Source organism: Phocoena sinus, chromosome 1, assembly GCF_008692025.1.
Source record: "Phocoena sinus isolate mPhoSin1 chromosome 1, mPhoSin1.pri, whole genome shotgun sequence".
Lineage (NCBI taxonomy): Eukaryota > Metazoa > Chordata > Mammalia > Artiodactyla > Phocoenidae > Phocoena > Phocoena sinus.
The window spans coordinates 53284355-53306890 of record NC_045763.1 but is presented as its reverse complement, the minus strand read 5'-3'; the positions used below and the strand labels follow the sequence as shown (position 1 = coordinate 53306890).

The 22536-nt window shown below is 36.5% G+C and overlaps 1 protein-coding gene across 6 annotated transcripts in view; it reads right to left on the bottom strand.

The window, feature by feature from the left end:
* The window catches only part of PATJ (PATJ crumbs cell polarity complex component), a 352815-nt gene that overhangs the window by 240104 nt on the left and 90175 nt on the right, over nucleotides 1-22536 (bottom strand). For 5 of the 6 annotated variants that reach the window (XM_032644105.1, XM_032644108.1, XM_032644106.1 and 2 more), the window contains exons 18-19: nucleotides 5100-5309; nucleotides 1092-1208 (exon numbers count right to left, since the gene is read on the bottom strand). In XM_032644105.1, coding sequence (XP_032499996.1) covers nucleotides 1092-1208; nucleotides 5100-5309 — 327 coding nt within the window. The remainder of the gene's footprint in view (nucleotides 1-1091; nucleotides 1209-5099; nucleotides 5310-22536) is intronic. The other variant, XM_032644116.1, reaches the window with a different exon arrangement.

The following is a 22536-nucleotide window of genomic DNA, read 5'->3' as shown; positions in this document are numbered from 1 at the left end:
TGAGCAGAAACTCTGTTGAGTTCCTAGGTAACGCTTGAGGAATATATGGATCTGCTGAGCCTTTGACCTAACTCCAAAGCACCTTAGGGTGCTGGGCACAATGAGGCCCAATTCCCTCTAAGGGATCAACGACATTTCCTATTTTAAGTCCTATTCATTAAGTATCAATAAATGCAAATTCCTGAAATGAATCTATTCCTTCCCATTGCTTCCTCACTTGCAGCTAGACATCATTGCAGTGACACTTTTAAATTAATATACTATACCAAATACTGTAACCTAGTTATTTCAAAAAAAGAAAAAAACTGCATTTAGAAGGCATATTTAAACATGTCACACAGTTATGAAACTGTAACAAAAAATGTTTAAACTAAAAAAATATAATGGACATTATAGGACTACATATCAGCTTTAGACACTGTCAACAAACTATGTAAAGAATATCAAAAGACAGTTGTTATCAAGTAAAGCAAAACCATACTCTAACTGCAAGAAGCAAAATAAACACAATTCATTTTAAGAATAAAAAGGGAAAAGCTTCAAAATATACTTTCTAATACTAAAACATAAAGTAAGTTTGACTAAATAACTCTTTTCTTTAGAAAGTATTCAATAAGAAGTTCTGTATAGCTCTTATTCTACAGCATTTTTTTTTAATGCAGGTCTATTTTCAAAAATATGTTCTACCCTCAAAATTTTAAGAGTATATTAGTGATATAAAATGAGGTATGCTTGTTCTTTGAAAATGCCTTATACCTGGGCTATGTCATTTATGGAGGCAATGTGATACAAGAGAGAAAAGATTTCAGTTTAAAAAAAATTAATAGGGACTTCCCTGGTGGTCCAGGGGTTAAGAATCTGCACTTCCACTGCAGGGGACATGGGTTTGACCCTGGTCAGGGATCTAAGATCCAGCGTGTCACGCATTGCAGCCAAAAATAAATAAATAAATAAATATCTGTGATTAAAAAAATTAATAAGGGGGGGATTATTTAATTTGTATCTATTTCGCCAAGAAATGAGAGTGAGAACAAGCTTTTGTCTTCTTTATAATAGCAACTGTTTACTTGGGAAATAAATGTACTAAATACCTTGGGTGCTTCAAGTATTAAAGATGAATTTATATCATGAACTGTTCCTGAAATGTCAGTCTTGTCTTCATTATTGTTTGAATGTAAAATATGATTTTCTTCCTCTTTATCACCTTCCTGAAAATAGAAGCACTTTTAATTTTTAATTATTTTAGCATGACTGAAGAACTGTTTTTGTCAACCATGAAACTTTTTTTTTATTGAGTTCTAATTGACATAAAACATTATATTAGTTTTAAGTGTACAACATAATGATTTGGTAGATGTATATGTTGCAAAATAATCACCACGATAAGTTTAGTTAACAACTCAAATTTCAAATATACAATACAGTGTTGTTAACTATAGTCACCATGCTATACCTTACATCCTTAGGACTTATAACTGGAGATTTGTATCTTTTGACCACCTTCACCTATTTTGCCCACCCCCAGCCCCCAACTCTGGCAACCAAAGAAGTACTTTTGTAATGAAGAAAATATCTTAGTTTCAAACGCTTTTCAGATTAATTCTTATCTTTCCATTAAATGCAAGTACACGATAAAATTTATGTAAATTGTTTTATTAGACCAAATTTTTCTTTAATAACCAAAAAAAGCCATGTTCAGGTCAAAGGTTCTCAAACTTTTTATTCTTTTTAGGTATTCCTTAAAGAAAAAAATCACTTTCCCAGGAAGAGACCTTAATATTAAGAAACACCTAAGTTTATACAGAGTGATACTCAAAAATATTTAACAATGGTACAGGGTAGCCACTCTCCGTCAGAAGGGAGACAATCATCATGGTTCCTACCAGCTCAGCATCAGTCCCAGGTAATAACACAGCTACAATTTATCAAGTCCTAGCTATATATCAAAATCTATGGTAAACACTTTTACGTGCTTTGTCTCAGCTTAATCTTTATAGCAATTCTATTAGGTCAGGATTTTTAGATTTACATGAAAATAACATCAAATAGATATATATCTCACAGGCACAGGTTTTAGCACTTTAAATATATCAATTCATTTAATATATTTATTAATATATTAATACATATTCTAAGAAGTAGGTGCTCTTATTAACCTCATTTTACAGATGAGTAACACAGGCACAGTAATTTGCTCTAAGGTACATAACTAGTCAGTTACACACCCAGAATGTGAGCCCTGGCTGTCTGGCTCTAGAGCCTGTGATCTCGGCTACCATGATTTGTGATCCTAAGTGGGAGCTGGTGAGGTTAAATAACCGGCCCAAGGACACACAGCTTTGCAAATCACAGAACTAAGCAAAATCCCACAGATGTCTGGCTCAAGAACTCCATTGCCAGCTCTGTCCTGTGGGTTCTGAAGATACAATGTACTTTTTAAAGTCAGTTCACTCATTTTTTATCTGTGACATCTGAGGTGAGTTTGTGGAAAAGAGAAAGTTAAGTCACATTTCTGGTTAACATGAAACTATACAGATAATAACTTTCTACATAAGACTATAATGCAAGATTATAGAATACCTATATTATATAGATAGTATATATCTATATGGTACAAGACTTAATAAAAAATAATTCTATGCTCCTGTTACATATTCATAGTCTTTTTGCACCAAATTGACTTTGGACCTTCTTATTCATACTCTCTTCGGTTCTCCTGAGGACTGAGCAAATGCTCAGCAAACATTAAGTGATGAGATAAGTGGCCACCAACTGGACCATGAGAGAGAGAGACAGAGAAATAGAGAGACCTCAGAGAATATCCATGCATCACTATTTACAGCTCACAGACAGTTTTGCTAAAAGAACCCAGATGTTAAAGAAGGAATTACTTAGAAATTTTTAGTGGAATCATCACTAAGTGTTGAAAGTGACCTTTTCTCGAATTCCTTCACTGGCCTCCCAACTCCCCAGCATCCTGGCAGCCTTCTACTCACTGAGGGAAGCCTAGGCAAAGGTCCACCTCACAATTACTGCGTTCCAAAATCCTCTCAGAGCAAGGCTCCAAGGTCCCGAGGTTTGTGCAGCTCTACCTCTGCCAGAAATAGCACAGGAATCCACAGCCAGTTGTTACTAAGTTCTGTTCTTTACACTGCCTGAGACTTCCTTCAATTGCTTCATAGTAAAGTCACACTGCTTAGGTCCTATAGATCATAAATAGTTGGGACTTTCTCTGGTAACCCAAATAATCAGGCAAATAATCATCAGGGAAAATCTAGACAAAGCTCTTGCCACAATCCAAAATACCAAGATGAGGTCCCATAAAAATAATAAGTTTCCCCTCCTTAATTTGTCCAAAAATCAAACTGGGTATCTCATGGTATATACTGACTATGGCAACACTCACACACCAAATACACAATATAAAGTCAAGAATTTGACTTAGCTATGTGCTATATTCCATTTCAACATGTTTAAAGTATCTGATAGGTGTAATATATAGGCATCTTGATGTATAATATGTGAAGAATAATAAAGTAATATATGAAGGTCACGTGAGGTTCCCCAATGCAAAAATACTACGTGTAATACATGACTCTATCTATGTCTATAAATGAACATATGTAACAATATCTATATAGACAGATCTCTAGCTATATACCTATTTATCTATATGAACACTTGTAGTGTGCTAATATATTTCACAGAATAAAAGAATTTTAGAGTTAAGAAAGATCTTATGAATTCTCTAGCCTTTTTAAGTCTTTTCAGAAATGAAAAAGTAGGCTCAGAAAAGTGCTGTACCTATGATCGAATTACTGGTATAGTGCTTCTCAAAGGGCAAAACTTCTGCATCAGAACTACGCCAGTGACTCACTGAAGAGGCAGATTCCTGAACAGCACACGAGAATCACTAAATCAGAATCTCCGAGAGTAGGACCTGGGAAACTGCATTTTAACCATCTCCAAGGTGATTCTTACGTGTATCACATATCATTGAATTTGAGACCCACTGGGCTAACTTGTAGCAAAGTTAGAAACAGAGCCCAGATTTCTTGAAATCCAGTCCAACACTCTACTACAACCATGCTATCTGTTTCAGACAGGCGGCATGAAACTAAACTTGTGACAACAAATTAGAATAGGAACATATAGCATTGTGGCTAAGAGTACAGGGTATGAAGCCACTCTGCTGAGTTTATATTCCAACTCTCCCCCTTACTAGTTATATTACCTTGCATAAGTTACTCAGCTCTGTGTCTTGACTAACTCAATACATAGTAGTGGTAATAAGAGGACTACCTCCTCTTAAAGTTCCTATGATGACTAAATTAGTGCATGTAAAGAGCCTAAAATACTGAGTGACATATATAAGCACTCAATAATACTTTAATGCCGCTTGAAAATTATCATCAAGTATTTTTTTTACATTGGGGAACCTCAATAGCACCATAACTAATAATACTTCAGTCAGAAAGAGTGATCTAGGGAAGTTGCAGGAAAAAAGAAAAAGAAAAACAAACAGTGATCTGACACAGCACTTGAGATTAAACAATAAGATGACTTCAGGATGGCTTGACCATATTGGAGTTTAGATGCTAGGGGTTACAAGGCACATTGATGGTCAGAAAATCATATTAAAATCTTACTGAGATATGGTTAACTAGATTTCAACTTACCAAGCCATCTCGACATCATGCCCAAATGAAAGTTAAAACACATAAACATACTTATTTTAATTTATAACATAAGGAATGTAATGAGAACTTAGAAGTCTGTGTTAAAAGTATAAAGATAAAAGTAGTAGCAGTAGGACTAGTAATATTGGTAGCTAGCACTGATGTAGTAATGTGCTAATAAGCACTTAACAAATATCATCTTTAATCCTCAAAATCCTATGGGGTAGACATTTTTTTTCTGAAAATTAAGTCAAGGACGTTAAGAAACTTGCACAGACACATGTATAGTAAGCAGTGGAACAGGGATTCGAAGCCAGGTGTATTTGTCTGCAAAATCCATGTTCTTAACTACTGATATTATCAATATCCTATAATGATATAGTATTATCATTTCCTATATTAACAAAATTCGACACTTACCACCAAAGGCTTACAGATGCCAAGGTGTACAATGCCTGGTGGCACAGCTTTCAACACTTCCACAGCTTCAGCAAGTGTGGTGTTGTCCAAACAGTATTCATTGACTGAGACCAGGCGGTCTCCAGGTAATAGTTCTCTGCCTCTTTCTGCCACACCATCTGCCACCAGGGAGCGAATCACAATGACTGATCTTGTGGGATCTAAGGGGTCCTAAGGATCAAGCAAAAAAGAAAGATGAGTCAGTTCCCTAAAAACAAATATATAGCCTTAAGACAAGTATGTGGACAGTTATACCTCAGCGATATTGTGGGTTTGGTTCCAGACAACTACAATAAAGCGAATATCACAATAAAGTGAGTCACATAAGTTTTTTGGTTTCCCCAGTGCATATAACAGTTATGTTTACACTATACTGTAGTCTACAAAGTGTGCAATAACATTATGTCTAAAAAAACAATGTCATACCTTAATTTAAAAATACATTATTACTAAAAAATGCTAACCATCATCTAATGACGCAGGGTTGCTGCAAACCTTCAATCTGTAAAAAATGCAATATCTGTGAAGTGCAAATAAAGCTAAGCACAATAGAAAAGGGTATGTCTGACTCATGAATCTCATTTGACTATTTACTTTATGTGTCCAGTATTCTGGTAGTATTCTTCCAAAAACAAAATCTATTAAAATATCACTCTAGGGCTTCCCTGGTGGCGCAGTGGTTGAGAGTCCACCTGCCGATGCAGTGGACACGGGTTCGTGCCCCGGTCCGGGAAGATCCCACATGCCGCGGAGCGGCTGGGCCCGTGAGCCATGGCCGCTGAGCCTGCGCGTCCAGAGCCTGTGCTCCACAACGGGAGAGGCCACAACAGTGAGGGGCTCGCGTACCAAAAAAAAAAAAAAAAAAAAAAAAAAAATCACTCTATACATCCACACAAATATCAGCTTGTATCAAGATAAAGACATAACCTTACCAACTTCATTGCATGTCTGAGTGCTCAATACATATAAATTTCTTTTTTAAAGTTTTGATGATCGATATTTTGTTGGACCACATGAGATCTGGGGAGAGTTGGAAAAGAATCTCTGACATCCTTAAGCATAGTCATACTATGGACCAAAGACAAGCCCATCTATTACTGCTCTTGGGCAATAAGTAGGCTCCAAAAGTAGTGTACTATGGGAAATGATACTGCATTCTTAGGCATTTCACCAGTATAAAATCTTCTTGCTAAATCACTTAAGTTCCAAAAAGACATGGAAACCATGGCATATACCACTGCCTTTAAAAAGTATGTTTAAAAATAACATAACCTAAAATTATGAGATGGTATAGGTACCCCTAGGTGAGAATTATTCTAATACAGAGGAACTGAATATCAATTCATGAACAAAATCATTGTGCAAATCCCTCTCATCCACTGGGAGGGCCCCATATTTCTTTTCATTAAGCACGGAAGATAACACTGACACTCTATAAATACATTTGGCTAATAAAAACCAATTTATAGCCACACTATTATTTTTTATTTTGTTCACCAAACACTGATATATAGCACTTACTATGTGTCAGGCTCTGTTCTAAGTGCTTGACAATCATTAATGCAGCTAATCCTTACAACAAATTCCAGGATGTGGGTAGATTTATTGTCTGTATTTTACAAATGAGGACGCTGAAGGTCAGAAAGTTAAGGAAACTTGCCAAGATCACCCAGCTGGTGAGTGGCAGAGCCAGGATTCAAACTCAGTCTGGCTCCTAAGCCCTTCTCTTAACCATTGTGCTCTGCACCATAATAATAATCAGAACAAATTGGAAATAAAGAGTTATGAATGGAAAAGAAACATCCATGTGGAAATCTTATGGTTGAATAGAATCTCTTACTTGTCCTAATGGTGGAGGTATATGATACAATTACTAAACCTCAAACTTCGTAAGGGAGAGAAAAAAAATAAATCTCACCCTTAACATCACTCGCTTGGTTTGTCTATTTTGCTCCTACTGCTTCATTATGTACATACTGTTCCATAAAGGCAAAATGTAGTAGCATGAGATTCTACTACTGTTACTTTCTATTAAACCCTTCCTGAGAAAGTAGAAACTACCACGTTTTGTGTTAGAATGGTAAGACTTTGGAATTAGTAAAGTGAGAATTTGCCAAGTTCCAGGCTATGTCTGTTTGAAGTGGCTGATGGTTCTTTGGAAGGTTTCTGCTGCAGTTTTCTATACCTCTCTGTTGTAGACATCAAAGCTTATTTTCAACACTGCATGGAATCTTAACCAAATATACCATATTTAAATCAACAGAGGCTATAGAGCAAATTCCTTGAAAAATGCCTTCAAACAACTTGACTTTCCTTAACTAAATCTTGCTTTTCCACTACCAAGTCAAGAGATTCTTGGTAAATTTCTCACATGCTCTGTTGTAATAACACCACATACTAATAAAGAGAATTGAAAGTAAAAATAGTCATGGGAACTCACTAATAAAGTACCGTGTTAAACTATAATGACACCAATATTTTCAAGTAGAGGGAGCTATTGCATAGGAAGAGAATAAGGGACCTCCCAAAAAAAAAAAAAAAAAGAGTACAGTGGGATATCAGCAGCGATCAGTGCAGTAATATAAAAGAGCTGTCTATTTTGTCACCAGCAACCATGAATCACAACACACTTTTTCATTCTGAAATATGAAACCATTACATTTGAAGTTTGACACACTAATAAATAAGCTGTACAATTATGTCCTTCATTTAGGCTGTCAGGTTCTGATGGAAGGCTTTTTTATTGGGGGGGGAGGGAAACTATAAAACAGCTTATTCCCTTCATGAAATGCACAGAAAGCAGCTAGCATTACTTCATATTAGTAATTACTAAACTTTCTTAGAGAAAACTGCAACAGTGAAATACACCAAAAGCAAATAAATGATTTCACTGGGTGGGTGTGAGCCATCTCTGCAGTTTCATATAACACCTAAGCAAAAAGTACTATTTTTTACCCAAATAAATAGTGAACTGGTTTTCAAAATGCAACCAGTTGAAATGATAATTAGAAACATTTCAAAGAAAGATTACCAGGAAATAATGGAAATAGAAAATAGATTAATAGATTTCCCTTATTATAGAAAAATCATGGTGAGCATTTATTTATACAAAATGCAACCTTCTTTAGACCGCAAACTAGTACCAGGTGTGCCTGCTTACTAAAATTTATTCAGGCTTGGACTTCCTAGTTATTCTAAACACTAAATCCAATCTACCATCCCTTTTCCTGGAGGAAAGAAGCCAACGGCAGCTTCTTTGTCACTTAAAAAAAGACAAACCACCCACTACTGAAGATACCCCATTATGGATAATCACCACTGCATTTTCCATGATGACTTTTCTGACCAGGTAATCTCTCACGTAGCTAAATGGAGTTGCTTTAATGAGTAACAGTCATTTCCTTTCATGGTCATCACATGTAGTAGCCACCCTATGGAAGAACAGCAGCTGCTACTGCCTACCAGGGTGGCTACTATTCTTGAGGCTTTGCCACATACGACATGCTTAAAAACCAGGCTGCTTCTCATCAGAAAAGTCTGTTTTCTGAAAATGTAGTCTACAATATCATACCCATGTTAAATCCAACAAAATGTTATAAAGATATTTCTCGAGACCTCTACCCAACTTCCAGACCCTATCCAGATTTTTTCAAGTCCCCATCAGTTTTTATCAACTTTTATCATAATTTTAAAATCTCTAATTTTTCTTATTTTGGTAAACAACACTGTAAGGAACATTGTATTCAAGAATCAAGATGTTGTTTTAGGCTAAACAGCCAACAGGGGGTACTAAATACCAACCACAGAACACAAGATATATCATCTTTTACTATTCAAGCCATTCTCCTCTTCTGAAAGATGTTTTTTCCTATTTATTCAAAATCCTTATATTCTTACACATGTTCTAACAGTATCCTGTATGTCTGCTTTAACTCAACCATTTATGAAAGTCATTCCCTACAGCTCTTAAAAACTCCTACAATCAATTAGGCACAGCCAAATTTCATCAGAATGCTACGTGGGAAGACAGGAGCTCTAAACCTGAATTCTCCTCGCTACTTAGCTATGAAATCCGAAGAGAACCAATCTAACTGCTCCGTCTCACAGGTGAATAAAGTGCCTGAAGAAAAGCTCATATGAGGATTTTTGAGGTCTCTTGAAGTGATACTAATGTTTGATAGTTATTATAAACACAAGAAGTTTCAATGTTGGGGGAAATCCAAGGTGACAAACAGACTTCTCTCCTCCCATAGTCCCTGAGTGGCACTGCCATACACCCAAGCACTCACTCACTCTCTCTCACCTTTTCACTGGGTTGCTGGCTAAGGCATGTCAACTGACCTTCTGTCTCTTCTATCCGATCCTTTCTCTCCATTCCTGCTGCACTGCCTTGGTGCAGCTTCTCATTATTTCTCTCCTATGCAACTGCTTCAGTCTTCCCAAAGGTCTACCTGTCTCCAATCTTACCCTCTTCAGTCTATTGTCTACAGAGAGAAAATAATGATTTTTAAAGATAAAAATGGGATTACAATTCCTCCCCTGCATAAAATATTTCAGTGACACCCACTGCCTTCACGATAAAGTGCTCTTTGGCAGAAAAATTCCTTCAGATCTGCAGTTTAGTCTCATCTCCCCTTGCTCTTCCCACATGTACCACTGCTCACCCCCAATCTGCCCCACACATTGTCCCAACAATCCAGAACTACTGAAGTTCAGGACTGTGGAAGGCTTTGGTATGCTTCACGATATTCTACAAACCATTCTATCTGCCAGGAATGTTCTTCCTGCCACACTGCCACTTATCTGTATCTTTGCCACCAGAGTCAACTCACATGTTTCCTCCAATGAGAAGCTTTCCCTGACTTCCCGAAGAAGACTCAAGCACTTCCTACTCTGTGGTTATCTCTAAACCTAAAAAAAGACCTTCCATTATAGCATTTGTCATAATATAGTTTCCTCACTGTCCTTGACCTTTTAGAATAAGTTAGGCCCTCCTGCTAGATGTATACACAGCATGTTGCATTTTTCCTATTACAACTCTTTTGACATTCTACTGAAATTATTTTAACCATCTTCCCTACTAAAACTAAGCTTCATGAGAGCAAGGATATGTTTGCTTATTTGCTACTTTATTTCCTGGGCCGACTACAGTGCCTGCCACAGAGAAGGGACTGAATAATAGCTGAAATATCAAATGACTGAATCTATTTAGGTTCTCTCTCCTTGCTGGACTTTAAGTACAGCTATAAGGCAAAGGCTACATCCCGTCATATGTGAATAACAACAACAACTGTTAACACTTACTGAGGTCTTGCCATGCCAGGCATGATCTAAATATCTTACTTCATTGAACCTATTTAATTAATCCTCACACCAACATGAGGTAGGTTCCATTATTATCCCTAATTTCCAGATGAGAAAACTAAGGCAGAGGAAAATTAAATAACTTAACCAAAACACACAGTTGATAAGTAGTAGAACCAGAATTTAAACCAGCCAGTTAAGCCCCAGAGTTCATGCTGTTAGCCACTATGTCATGCAGCTTCTTAAGGTGTTTGCTAAATGAATGAATGTTGAAAGAAGGCAAATTGTTAGAATATATATTTATTACTTTGCCAAAGTGTATAAAACTGAGTCCCTAAAGTACCACACTTGGCCACTAGAGGTTTATATGTTGGTACCTAGTTGATGAAAGTTAGAACAGAATGTGCAGCATGCCTCCATGGACAGCTAAAACATGCATTTGTTTGCCAGATTTTAATTCACACTTAACGTTCCCAAGAATCCATTCCTTTGGTGTCCTTTGGACACCTTCACATGAACATATACAAACATGTTACAATCCTTGTTCCCAAATGGATGGAATTCAAAGTTCAGAAGTGTCTATAAAATGTATTATATGAATATCTGTGTACATTCCCACAGATCAAAGAGACCAGGGTTTACATAAACTAAAGCACTGTACAGCGGTGTCACCTGGGGCAGAGAGGTGGTTCAGTTGAAACTGGGCTCTCTCAGAGACAAGGATATCAACCAGAAGATGTAGAGAGCTCTAGTCTTAAAGCTGCTCCAAAACTAAAACTACAAATACAGGTAAGCAACCATGGCAAACTCAGTGGAAAGGCATGAAGCAGAAAATGCTACATAAAGAGGAGACAGAGGAAATGAACACGAAGCGCTCACATTTAATAAATTGGCCAATGCCTCAGTAAAAGGCATTTTTTAAAATAAGAGGAATATGAGACATACACCAAGGACAATTCTGACATTCAACATTTATATGTTTGCAGTATTACTCCAATAAAGGAAAACAAAAATCAAGGTGTTACAAGGACTTGACTACATGGATTCAAAATAAAGGATAACTAGGACTTCCCTGGCGGTCAGGTGGTTAAAACTCCACGCTTCCACTACAGGGGGTGTGGGTTCGATCCCTGGTCAGGGAACTAAGATCCCGCATGCTGCATGACACAGCCAAAAAATAAAAATAAAGATAAAAAATTTTTAAAACGAAAATTAAAAAAAATAAAGACAAACAAAAAATAAAATAAAGGATAACTTTTGGGTTGTTCTTGTTTTAAAAATCTATTCTATCACCCAAACTTTTAAAAATGTTAAATAATGGAATAAGAGGACTTCCCTGGTGGCGCAGTGGTTGAGAATCCACCTGCCAATGCAGGGGACACGGGTTCGATCCCTGGTCCAGGAAGATCCCACATGCCTCGGAGCAACTAAGCCCGTGCGCCACGACTACTGAGCCTGCACTCTAGAGTCCACAAGCCACAACTACTGAAGCCCAAGTGCCAAGAGCCCGTGCTCCGCAACAAGAGAAGCCACCACAATGAGAAACCCGTGCACCACAACGAAGAGAAGTCCCTGCCTGCAGCAACTAGAGAAAGCCCACACGCAACAATGAAGACCCAATGCAGTCAAAAAAAATTTTTTAATAAATTAATTAATTAAATTTTTAAAAAGGCTTATTTTCACTTTTAAAAAAAATAATGGAATAAGAATGTAGTGACCACAATAGGATGGCAAAGAGATAGACAATAGTTTATTTCAGATAAAAACTTGGGTACAAATTATTTACCTTTGATAATGTTGACACATTGACAAGTGAGTACAATAAAACAAAGTTGGCCTACAGTAAACTCATGAGAGGAAATACGGTTCATTCATACAGCCTTAATTCTATGTCATTAAAGTTCTGTGCTGTTAGACAGCTCACCACACCAAAATACCTGCTCTCCTGTATTACAGGAGTCCTTCCCCAAAGTGAAATGATTCCAAAGAATGACTAGAAAAACAACTTCAAACAACTGTGAAACAGAAAGCGCTCTACAAATCAGATCTCCTAACCAATGAATTCAATGTTGTGGTGACATTATTACAGAACTGGGCTACTGAGCTTCACTCTACAAACAGTTATTCACATTAGTGTGAGGAATTATGTTTCAAAGATAATTTGAAAGGATCTACATAAATTTCTGGATAACATGAGGCAGCTAGCACATACTATTTGATAAGAGAATTGCTCCAACTTAATAATGGTTAACTGAGGGAAAACTATGAAAGCAGCAAGGAGCCCAATATAACAAAATTTACCATTTTAACCATTTATTTTTGAATTTTATTTTATTTTTTATACAGCAGGTTCTTATTACATTTTAACCATTTTTAAGTGTACAGTTCAGTGGCAAGTACATTCACATTGTTGTACTACCGTCACCACTTTTTTTTTTTTTTTTTTTTGGCTGCACTGAGCAGCTTGCAGGATCTTAGTTCCCTGACCAGGGATTGAACTCAGGCCACCGCAGAGAAAGCTCCAAGTTCTAACTGCTGGACTGCCAGGGAATTCCCCCATTTCACTATTCAACTCCAGAAATTTTTCATGCTCCCATACTGAAACTCTATATCCATTAAGTGAGTCCCCATTTCCCCACAATGACTATTTTGCTTTCTATCTCTATGAATTTGTTCTAGGTTTGAAGACTATACTCTTAAATGTGGCAATTACTTTTTGAACTAAAGAGTAGTAAGTTAAAATCTAAATGAATTAACAGCTAAATAATTTTTAAAATAAGATCCCAAGGAAGTTACTGAAATGGAGAACACAGAAAGAAACCATTAAGTTTAAAAGGGAGACAGCTAGCTATTTCATCATGGAGGTAGGCAGAAGAAGGAATTGAGTACAAAGAAGGGCAAAGCAAATGTTCTTTTACACACACACACACAGAGACGTACACATCTTAAGGAAAAAACAATGATCTGCAGAAGGACTGATGCACAGCTGGCATGGATAAAATGTCCACTGTGAACGATGTCAGTCAGAAAACAGGAATCCAAAGATTTTTCTAAAAAGAAGAAAATATACATAAGAGAGACAAGGAAGACAGCCATTCAATCCACTAGTGGTAGGATGGGTGTCGATTAGAAGTCAAGGAACAAGTTTTGAGCCCCCAGCCTGACTGTGTAGTTTCACAAGTTCTTCATTTTTCTGAGTCAGTTTCTTCAATTGTAAAATGAGAAAGTTGGATACATGACAGTTGTGATCTGTTCCCCTAACTCCAAAATTCTGTAACTAAATTTGACAGAATATCTTGAGTCAAATTTGTCATTAATTTCTACCAAAACATTCACAAAACCACTATAAAAAGTAGGGAATGACAGAAGTTAATTCAAAACACAGCATCAGCAATGAAAAAGACTACACTTTGGTCACAAACATGGTATAATTGTAGTTAGTGATGTCTTTTAAGAACTCATAAAAATGCCACTAACTATGCAATATCTAACTTCTGAGTATTCTACCATCAAAACAAAAGATATAACAAAATATATACATGTACTCTTTTTCATAAAAGGAATATTAAAACAACTTTTTTGCCATTTTTAGACAGCAACAAAGACAAGTCAGAGACTATTACTTGAATTTAAATCACTAGAATAGTTCTGGTTTAAGAATGCAGGATGTAATTATTTATACTAAATGAGCATCTTCTGATTTGACCAACAAGCTAAGCATTTACTTTTAGGAAAGAGAAATAAATGTATTTATAGTGAATGCAAGGCAATAAGTAAATGATTCTAATGAATAATGACTAAGCTATCTTATCAGAATCTAACCCCATTTTTTACTATTTTATAGTATAGCCAAGTTTTACACAAATCATACCAATTACCACAACACCATCATGTTCAAAGTAAGTGCCCACAAAATACTTTCAGTGCACTCAAGATAAATTAAACTGATATGGTTCCTGGCTCCTTGTGTCTTATTACTTCCTTAATACTATTAGACATTAAGAATAGATTTTTCCACACATCATACATAGAACGAAACAGTCTCTGAGTAGCACAGTAAGTACAGCACACAAGGCAATTAAAGGTGCAATGGAGGGCTTCCCTGGTGGCACAGTGGTTAAGAATCCACCTGCCAATGCAGGGGACACGGGTTCGAGCCCTGGTCCAGGAAGATCCCACATGCCGTGGAGCAACTACTGAGCCTGTGCTTTAGAGCCCACGAGCCACAACTACTGAGCCCGCATGCCACAACTACTGAAGCCTGCACGCCTAGAGCCCGTGCTCCACAACAAGAGAAGCCACTGCAATGAGAAGCCTGCGCACCACAACAGAGTAGCCCCCACTCGCCGCAACTAGAAAAGCCCATGCCCAGCAATGAAGACCCAACACAGCCAAAAATAAATAAATTTAAATAAAATTTTAAAAGTACAATGGAAAAGAGGTGCATAGAGAAACTTGCTAAAAGATCAAAATATAGTCTAAAATGGAGGAAAAATACATAAGCTTGCACATAATTTTATTCTGTATAATTTCATGCTTTAAAAATCTATTTTAAACATCATAATAATTGGTTCAAGCAGAGGCCCACGACTTTCTCTCATCCCCTTCTAGTCTCCTAGTTGACATTCTCCTTGGATACTAAACATTATCTTTGGATGTTTCATCTCCTGAAAATTTTATGTCATGCTGTAATTGTTTACATACTTACTGTTCACTCCTGGCCCAGGACTTTCGCTAGCTGTGAGGAAAACAAAACAAAACAAACCACACAACTGTCCTTTATCTCAAAGTCCCATCACCTGGCTGAAATGGCTGGGGTTCCACCAGGCTGATGGTAGTACTACTCAAGGACAAAGTCACACTCTCTATTAAAATTACATTAGTTGAAATGTGAGTATACCCAACACGACCAAACTATGCACTTAAAAATTAAGATGGTAAATTTTGTGTTACGTGTATTTTACCCAAAAAAATTGTAAGAAGAAAATCAATTTATAAATAAGAAATATCCCATTATCTTCCAGAAAAAAACTATATTAGTTGAAAGTTATTATGATGATGCAAGGAAAGTATAGACACACAAAACTTTTAAAAGCTTTTTAAATATTAGTTTTGGAATTTATTTTAATTTTCCAAAGAAATCACTCTCAACTTAAGCTAAACAGTTACAAATACCAGCTGAGCAACTTCCCTGGTGGAGCAGTGGTTAAGAATCCGCCTGCCAATGCAGGGGACACGGGTTCAAGCCCTGGTCTGGGAAGATCCCACAAGCCACGGAGCAACTGAGCCGGTGTGACACAACTACTGAGCCTGTGCTCTAGAGCCCGCGAGCCACAACTACCGAGCCCTTGTGCCACAACTACTGAAGCCTGCGTGCCTAGAACCCATGCTCCACAACAAGAGAAGCCACCGCAATGAGAAGCACGAGCATTGTAATAAAGAGTAGCCCCTGCTCACCGCAACTAGAGAAAGTCCGCGTGCAGCAACCAAGACCCAATGCAGCCAAAAATGAATTAAAAAAAAACAAACCAGCTGAGTGGTACTGTTCAAGTTGTTTAATCTCTGAGACTCGAGTTTCTCATTGTAAGTGGAAATAACAATAATACAGATTTTGTAAAGTTGTTAAAAGCATTAAATGAGATAAGGCATGATACGTGCTCGGAAAGCCCATAGTCATGACTCCATAAGTGCTTTTACTCTTATTCTTGCTATTACTCCTTCTGTTTCTGTTACTATGAAGATAATGGAAAAGAATTTGAAATGACATATGTGTTTGAGGACAGACTTAGGAGCCCAGTTCCACTAAACAACTGGATAATCCTGAGCAAATTCCTTAACCTCTTATCATCAGGTTCCTCATCTATAAAATGAAGATGATTATAGGACCTACCTCGTGAGGTTGTAGAGATAATTAAACCAGTGTGTGTGAGCAGTACATAATTACTAGCTATTATTATCATGGGAAATGGTGGTCATATTTTATAAATGTTAGATCCGAAAATTTCTCAAAGGATTTTTCATTAAAAGGAATAAAATATGAAAGCTTAGATAGATTAATATTAAACAGTTCACAGCTACTAAAGAAAGTCAAGACATAAAATCAGGGCCAAGTTATCAATTCCAGGACACTTCCGTTCCTGGAATGTCCACTACCTGTTTGTGTGCAAGTCATGCCTCAGTTCCCCATCAGGACTCTCTGGGTCTTAAGAAACAATCATCACGAAATCTCTTAGTCTTACTTCTACCACCGCTAAAATCATAATGTATTATAGAGAGTTGTTCCCAAGTCTGTTTCATCTATTATATTTTAACATATGCTTATTTATCCACTGTCTCTCTACTCCCAATTGAATTTAAATTCCATGAGGACACAGGGTCTATTGTCTATTTTGTTTATTGCTATATTCCCAGTGTCTGGAACAGTGCCTGACACAGAAGATGCCCAATACACATTTGTTAAATACACACTTGAAAGGTAGTATATCTTTTCATCTTTAATCCTGCATACTAGCTCATAAGTGATCAATAATTTTTTGGAGGGAAATAATAACAGGTATAGCAAGTCTGTGCTCAGATTCTATTTTTAAAAATCATCATCATCATCACCATCATCATTTTTCAGTAACTAGTAACACATTATTTTATGCCCAGAAAAGTGTGGGCATTTATATACATCTTTTATTTAGTCTTTATAACTTTATAAGGAAAATATTATTTCTATTTTAGAGATTATTATATAAGAAAGACTAATAGGCTTGTCCGAAGTCCTAGTAGGGTGTCATAGCCAGAAGGCAAATCCTGGTCCTTTCTGACTCTATGTTCAAAGTGCCATATTGGTGAACAAAATATCTGATTAAAATAAAACACAGAGGGAAGAGCTGAAAGGGGAACCTGAGCCCTAGAAAGTCGTGTGTCCAGATCAGGCAGCCAATCTCCTTTCATGCATTGTTAACAAATTAGGCCTTTGGTACCAGAAGGAGGCAACACCACTTCCTGGCGCTCACTGGGGAAAGCAAGGCTCCTCTGGATCACTGTCTGGCTCCAAACGACACCCACAAACAGGTCAGAGCCGTACAAAAAAACACGCCTTAGGAAAACAGGTTCTCAATACCTGTTGGTGGATCTGATTCCATCTTTCTGCCATACTCTAAGAAGGGCTATGACTTTCATTTACTAGCACGGTTCTCAACGTTGACATCAGAATCCAGTGGGGACTTTCAAAACACACCCACACCTAGAGATAGAGGAACACTGGTGATGAAACACCTCTGGAGACTGTTTCCTCTTTAGACCAACTCCTTTTAAAAAAAAAAAAAGTTATTGTTCTGTTTTTCCTTACATGGGAGACAGATGCATAGCCGGCCTGACATTCACTAACTTCCTGGAATATCTTGAGCATTTCATAGGAGAGACAGAAGTACCGGTATTGCAGTAAACCTGAGCACCTTTATGCCTATATTTTAGCTCTCCATGGTCGTTTCATAAACACTAATATATACTGTTTGGCCATCTCTGGAATACTCACTAACGGTAATATAACAAATGTATCATTTTCAGACTCTCCTCCTCAGCAATGCCTTCTAGTGTGATGCAGAAACAGTCCTTATGAAACATTTGTGAAAAGGAGAGCTACCCTAGGAGAAAGCACCACCGGCTGACAAGCATTTGCTGCTTGCCCTCTATTCTCTCTCTCCCCCCATTAGACACAATGGGATTTTTTGGCCAAATTCGTATTCCAGAGGAGCCATGAAATTCCCTCAAAGTTCAACATCAGGCCTGACTTAAGATCTTTGAGGCCTCCTGCTAATATCATCCCCCTGCAGCTGCCTCACTAAGGCGAGCTTTTGATCTGTACTATCTGGATTTCAAGCTGATATACACACAGCCTCTTTGATCTCTTATTAAGTGGCTTCTGGTCTCCCGATGCCTTTAGTCTTGCTGCACTGCGGTGTTTGGAAGTCAGTCATCATCCTACAAACTCCACACACCAGGAGCGGGCCCCCTTCATTCACCCACTTCGCAGGCTTGAAAAGCAATCTTTAAGCCATGAGAGAATTTCCCCAGTAGCCACAATCAATCCACTCCATGAACACACTACTAAGAATTATTTTTCAAATGAAGCAGCTTAAAATGATTTAAAGGATACAGAACTTTCCCATAGAGGGAAAGGAAGCAAATCCTCTGTGAAAAGAAATCTTCAGCCCAGTTGGCACTGGAGCTTACAGTACTTTGATGTTAATAAAAATAAATGAGGATAGGATTCAGGGATGGGCAAAGATTGGGACTTTATCAGTCCCAAGTTCCATTAAGCAAAAGTGACCTTTAAATGCAGCTGTGTGGTTTGTACAGAATATATTTCCAAGAACATGGATACTGCCATTAGTAGCAGACTGACTACATTTTGCTCAGTACCAATATCTTAATCATACACAGATGAACTGGAACCAGAGCTCCTTTAAAACAAAAAAGAAGAAGATAAAAACAGCAACAAAAGAAAAAAACCCAAAGAACAGATACTGGTGGCCATGTTATGAGATCCCATGAGCATTAAAGTGGAACTATATAATAACTTACAATATATTACTGTCCTGTAGATCTTAGATTCTGAACCCAACTTAATAATGTTAATAATATAGGTACTACTACATGTTAAAATTATATCGATACCTATCAAATTCTATATCCCAGTTTCTATAAACTAATCAGTTGGCATGAACGTAAAGATACTGGGCTTCCACAAGTTACTAAAGACTATAATGATAGTAGCATTCACCCAAAATCTCAAATCTTGTGGCAAAATTAGAGTCCTTAATTTCTTCCATTTTTAAACTCAATCTTCTGATAAAGAAGATTAAAACTGATGGAAAAAATAGGAATAGATTTTGGGGCACTAATATCATAGTCTCAATATAAATAGTTTATGCCCTCTCTTAACTATAAAGGTCAATAAATTAATTACTAACAATATAAAGTTGAAACAAAGTTGATAGTTGTATATCGCTATCATTTAATCTGTCTATATCATGGAAAACCATTAGCAAAACCATGAATTATGCACTTACTTACACTTTATTTTTCAGGAGAATTATCTAAACAAGGAAATTATATAAGAAGGCATCAATTTTAAGTAGTCTAAATACATGAGTCTGACAAACATTTATGTGCAAGCAGTTTGGTAAAAATGTACCAAAATTTAAAAGATAAATGTTCTTTTGATGAGCAATTCCTCTTCTAGGAAGTTATCACAAGATTTATTCGTACCTTTTTATAAAAGAATATGACAAGGATATCCAATACAGCCTCATTTGAAATACCCACCAACTGGGTACAGGAGCTTGGTTAAATAAATTATTGTACAACAACAATAATATACTATGCAGTCATTAAAAAGAACTAGATAGCTCTATAAATACCAAAATGAAAGAACATATAATTGAGGGGAAAAAAGCAATATGCTGAAAGCGTGTATGACATATTCCATTTATGTATTAAAAAATAAACAACCAGCAAACTACCACTTATATAATCGTGTCTGTATAAAATATCTCTGGGAGGATAGACAAGAAAAACAGGAGTTTTTATCTGGGAGATTAAAAATGAGGGATTATGGTCAGAGGTAGATATACTCATCACAGGATACCATTATGTACCTTTGAATTTTTATGCCCTATGTATATATTACTTATTTTTAAAACATTTCTAATGTACACAGAAAGTCATTCTGTTGCACATATGATAAGAAAAAAGCCAACTCAAACCACATGCATGAAATGTATACACTCCCTTCATATAATGTTTAAAAATCTTTTAAGGAGAATTCCATTTAACAGAGTAGTCAGGCAGAAACTGCACACTAGGTTCTTCTCACAAATACTGAGGCATAACATATCCAAGACTCAGCAATACTGCAATTTTTTATATTCATACTATTTAAGTTTTATAACCCATTTCTTCTAAGAAACATTAATCACTGTTAATTTTTATAGGGAGGAATATTTTCACTATTATTTTTAGTCAGCCATCTTTTGCCTTTGGTCTTTCAAACAGCTTTTTAAAGTATTACTAAGAGTATTTATATATGAATCACCTCTCAATGGCTGTGCTATTATGCTTTCTATTTTTATCTCTCTCAGTGTCTGAGATAAACCCAAAGCCTTTCAAAAATATCTGCTTTAACAAAAATTGAGTTCAGTCCCCATATCGGGAAGGGAGAGAACTGAGGAATGGGATGTGGGAGGGAGGAGAATTACTGGTTAATAAATTTTACCTGCTAAATCACTGAAATTCAAAAGTATCAAGAATGGCAATATCATGGCTAATGTTCAAAAATTGGATAACGTTAAACATTTCCAGTGAATTATAATCATGAGGGGTTATTCAAAGTTCAACATAAATCAAAACACCAGAAAATATCCACTTGCGATGTTTAACTTAAAAGGTCAAATGAAGGTAAAATCCACATAGTTACAAATTTATTTCAAGCTTTTTGGTAGGAATTAAAAATTACAGATTATCAGACTACCTAACAGTTGCTTCATTACTGAACATTAGCCCACAACAAATTACTTGTACGAATTTAGGACTCAAATTTGTAATTATTTTCATTTAAAGCAATAAACGCTAGCTCTTGCACAGTGCATATAAGCAAACTATATTAATTTTTAATACTTACTAAACTTTCGTATAAGCATTGAAAATGAGATAGTATCTAGCAGCTTGTCTTTAAGATATGAAATGGTTCTGCAAGCTGAAAAAACAGGAAGATCTGCTGCAATAAATTTATTACAGGGACTCACTGTAATAAAATAGCCAAGGAAATACCACTCATAAGTAAAGAAGCAGTATGTGTGGTGGTTAAAAGCCTAGATTCTGGCAGCTAACTGCTTGAGTTCAAACTCTATTTCTGCCATATACTAGCTGTGTGAATTTGGACGAGTTACTTAACCTCTCTGTGCCTCAGGTTCCTCACTTCTAAAATGAGGATAATGATAGCACATATTTCATATGGTTCTTGTGAGGAAAACATTAAGTAATTAGAATAGTGCCTAGCAAACAGCAGATACTCTATGTTAGCTATTATTATCGGATTTGTATTAATTATTTGGATTAATATTAGGATGAGTATCAATATGAGCATTAGTGATATTCCAAGGAATAAAGACATTACACATAAATAATGGGGAATCAAGACAAAGATAACTAGGGCACAGTATGTAATCATACCTAGAAACTGGCAAAAAACTATACTAAGAAAACGTATAACCAAATTTCTTAAGAGTTCTATATTGCTTAGAAACAGAGTACACAATTAAGCCATAATATTCATGCTTTTGACAAACTATGCACATCTCTGTTTTCTATGACATGATCTTATAAGGCATGACGTTACAGTGACCAAGGACTCTTCTAATATGGTATACTTACAGGGCCAGATTTTAACGAGCCATGACATGAAGCAATGCCTAGGCACAGTTGAGACTAACAAATATCCTACCTCCTTTCAAATCACAGCCAAAAAAGCTACAATCACTTCACCCTAAAATTTAATGAGACTAACAACCTGAATCATATTTACTAAGTCTTCCCTGTTGCTTTCTCCTCTTCCTTTGCCCCAATTTATTTAAAATGCCTTTCATGAAAATGAATTGCCACACATTCCTCTTTGGCCATACGACTGAGCTGTAGAACTGTATATCAGATTCAGCTCTTTCATTGCAGGTACAAAGACCTGCTTATTTTCTCTGCTCAACTACACAATTTCCATCACTGGTGAATCACTGAATCCCCTATCCAGACTGCCATCCCATCGTTCCATGGCCAATTCAAGATCCTTTATGTTCTCACTCATCTCTTCCTAAAGCTTGGCTCAATTTACATAAAAAGCAAATTTCTGGCCAATAATCCACAAATGGGTAATTCACATATGGCTCATCAAGAGTTGGCTGCATTTTAGAACGTAATTTCACAATTAAATTTAGACTTCACTAAACATCTACTAATTAAAAGCATCTACTTATTAATTTTCCTAATCTAGTTAAAAATTGATAGAACACAAACATATTGTAGTATGGCTCCATCTTTGAGGACAATATCA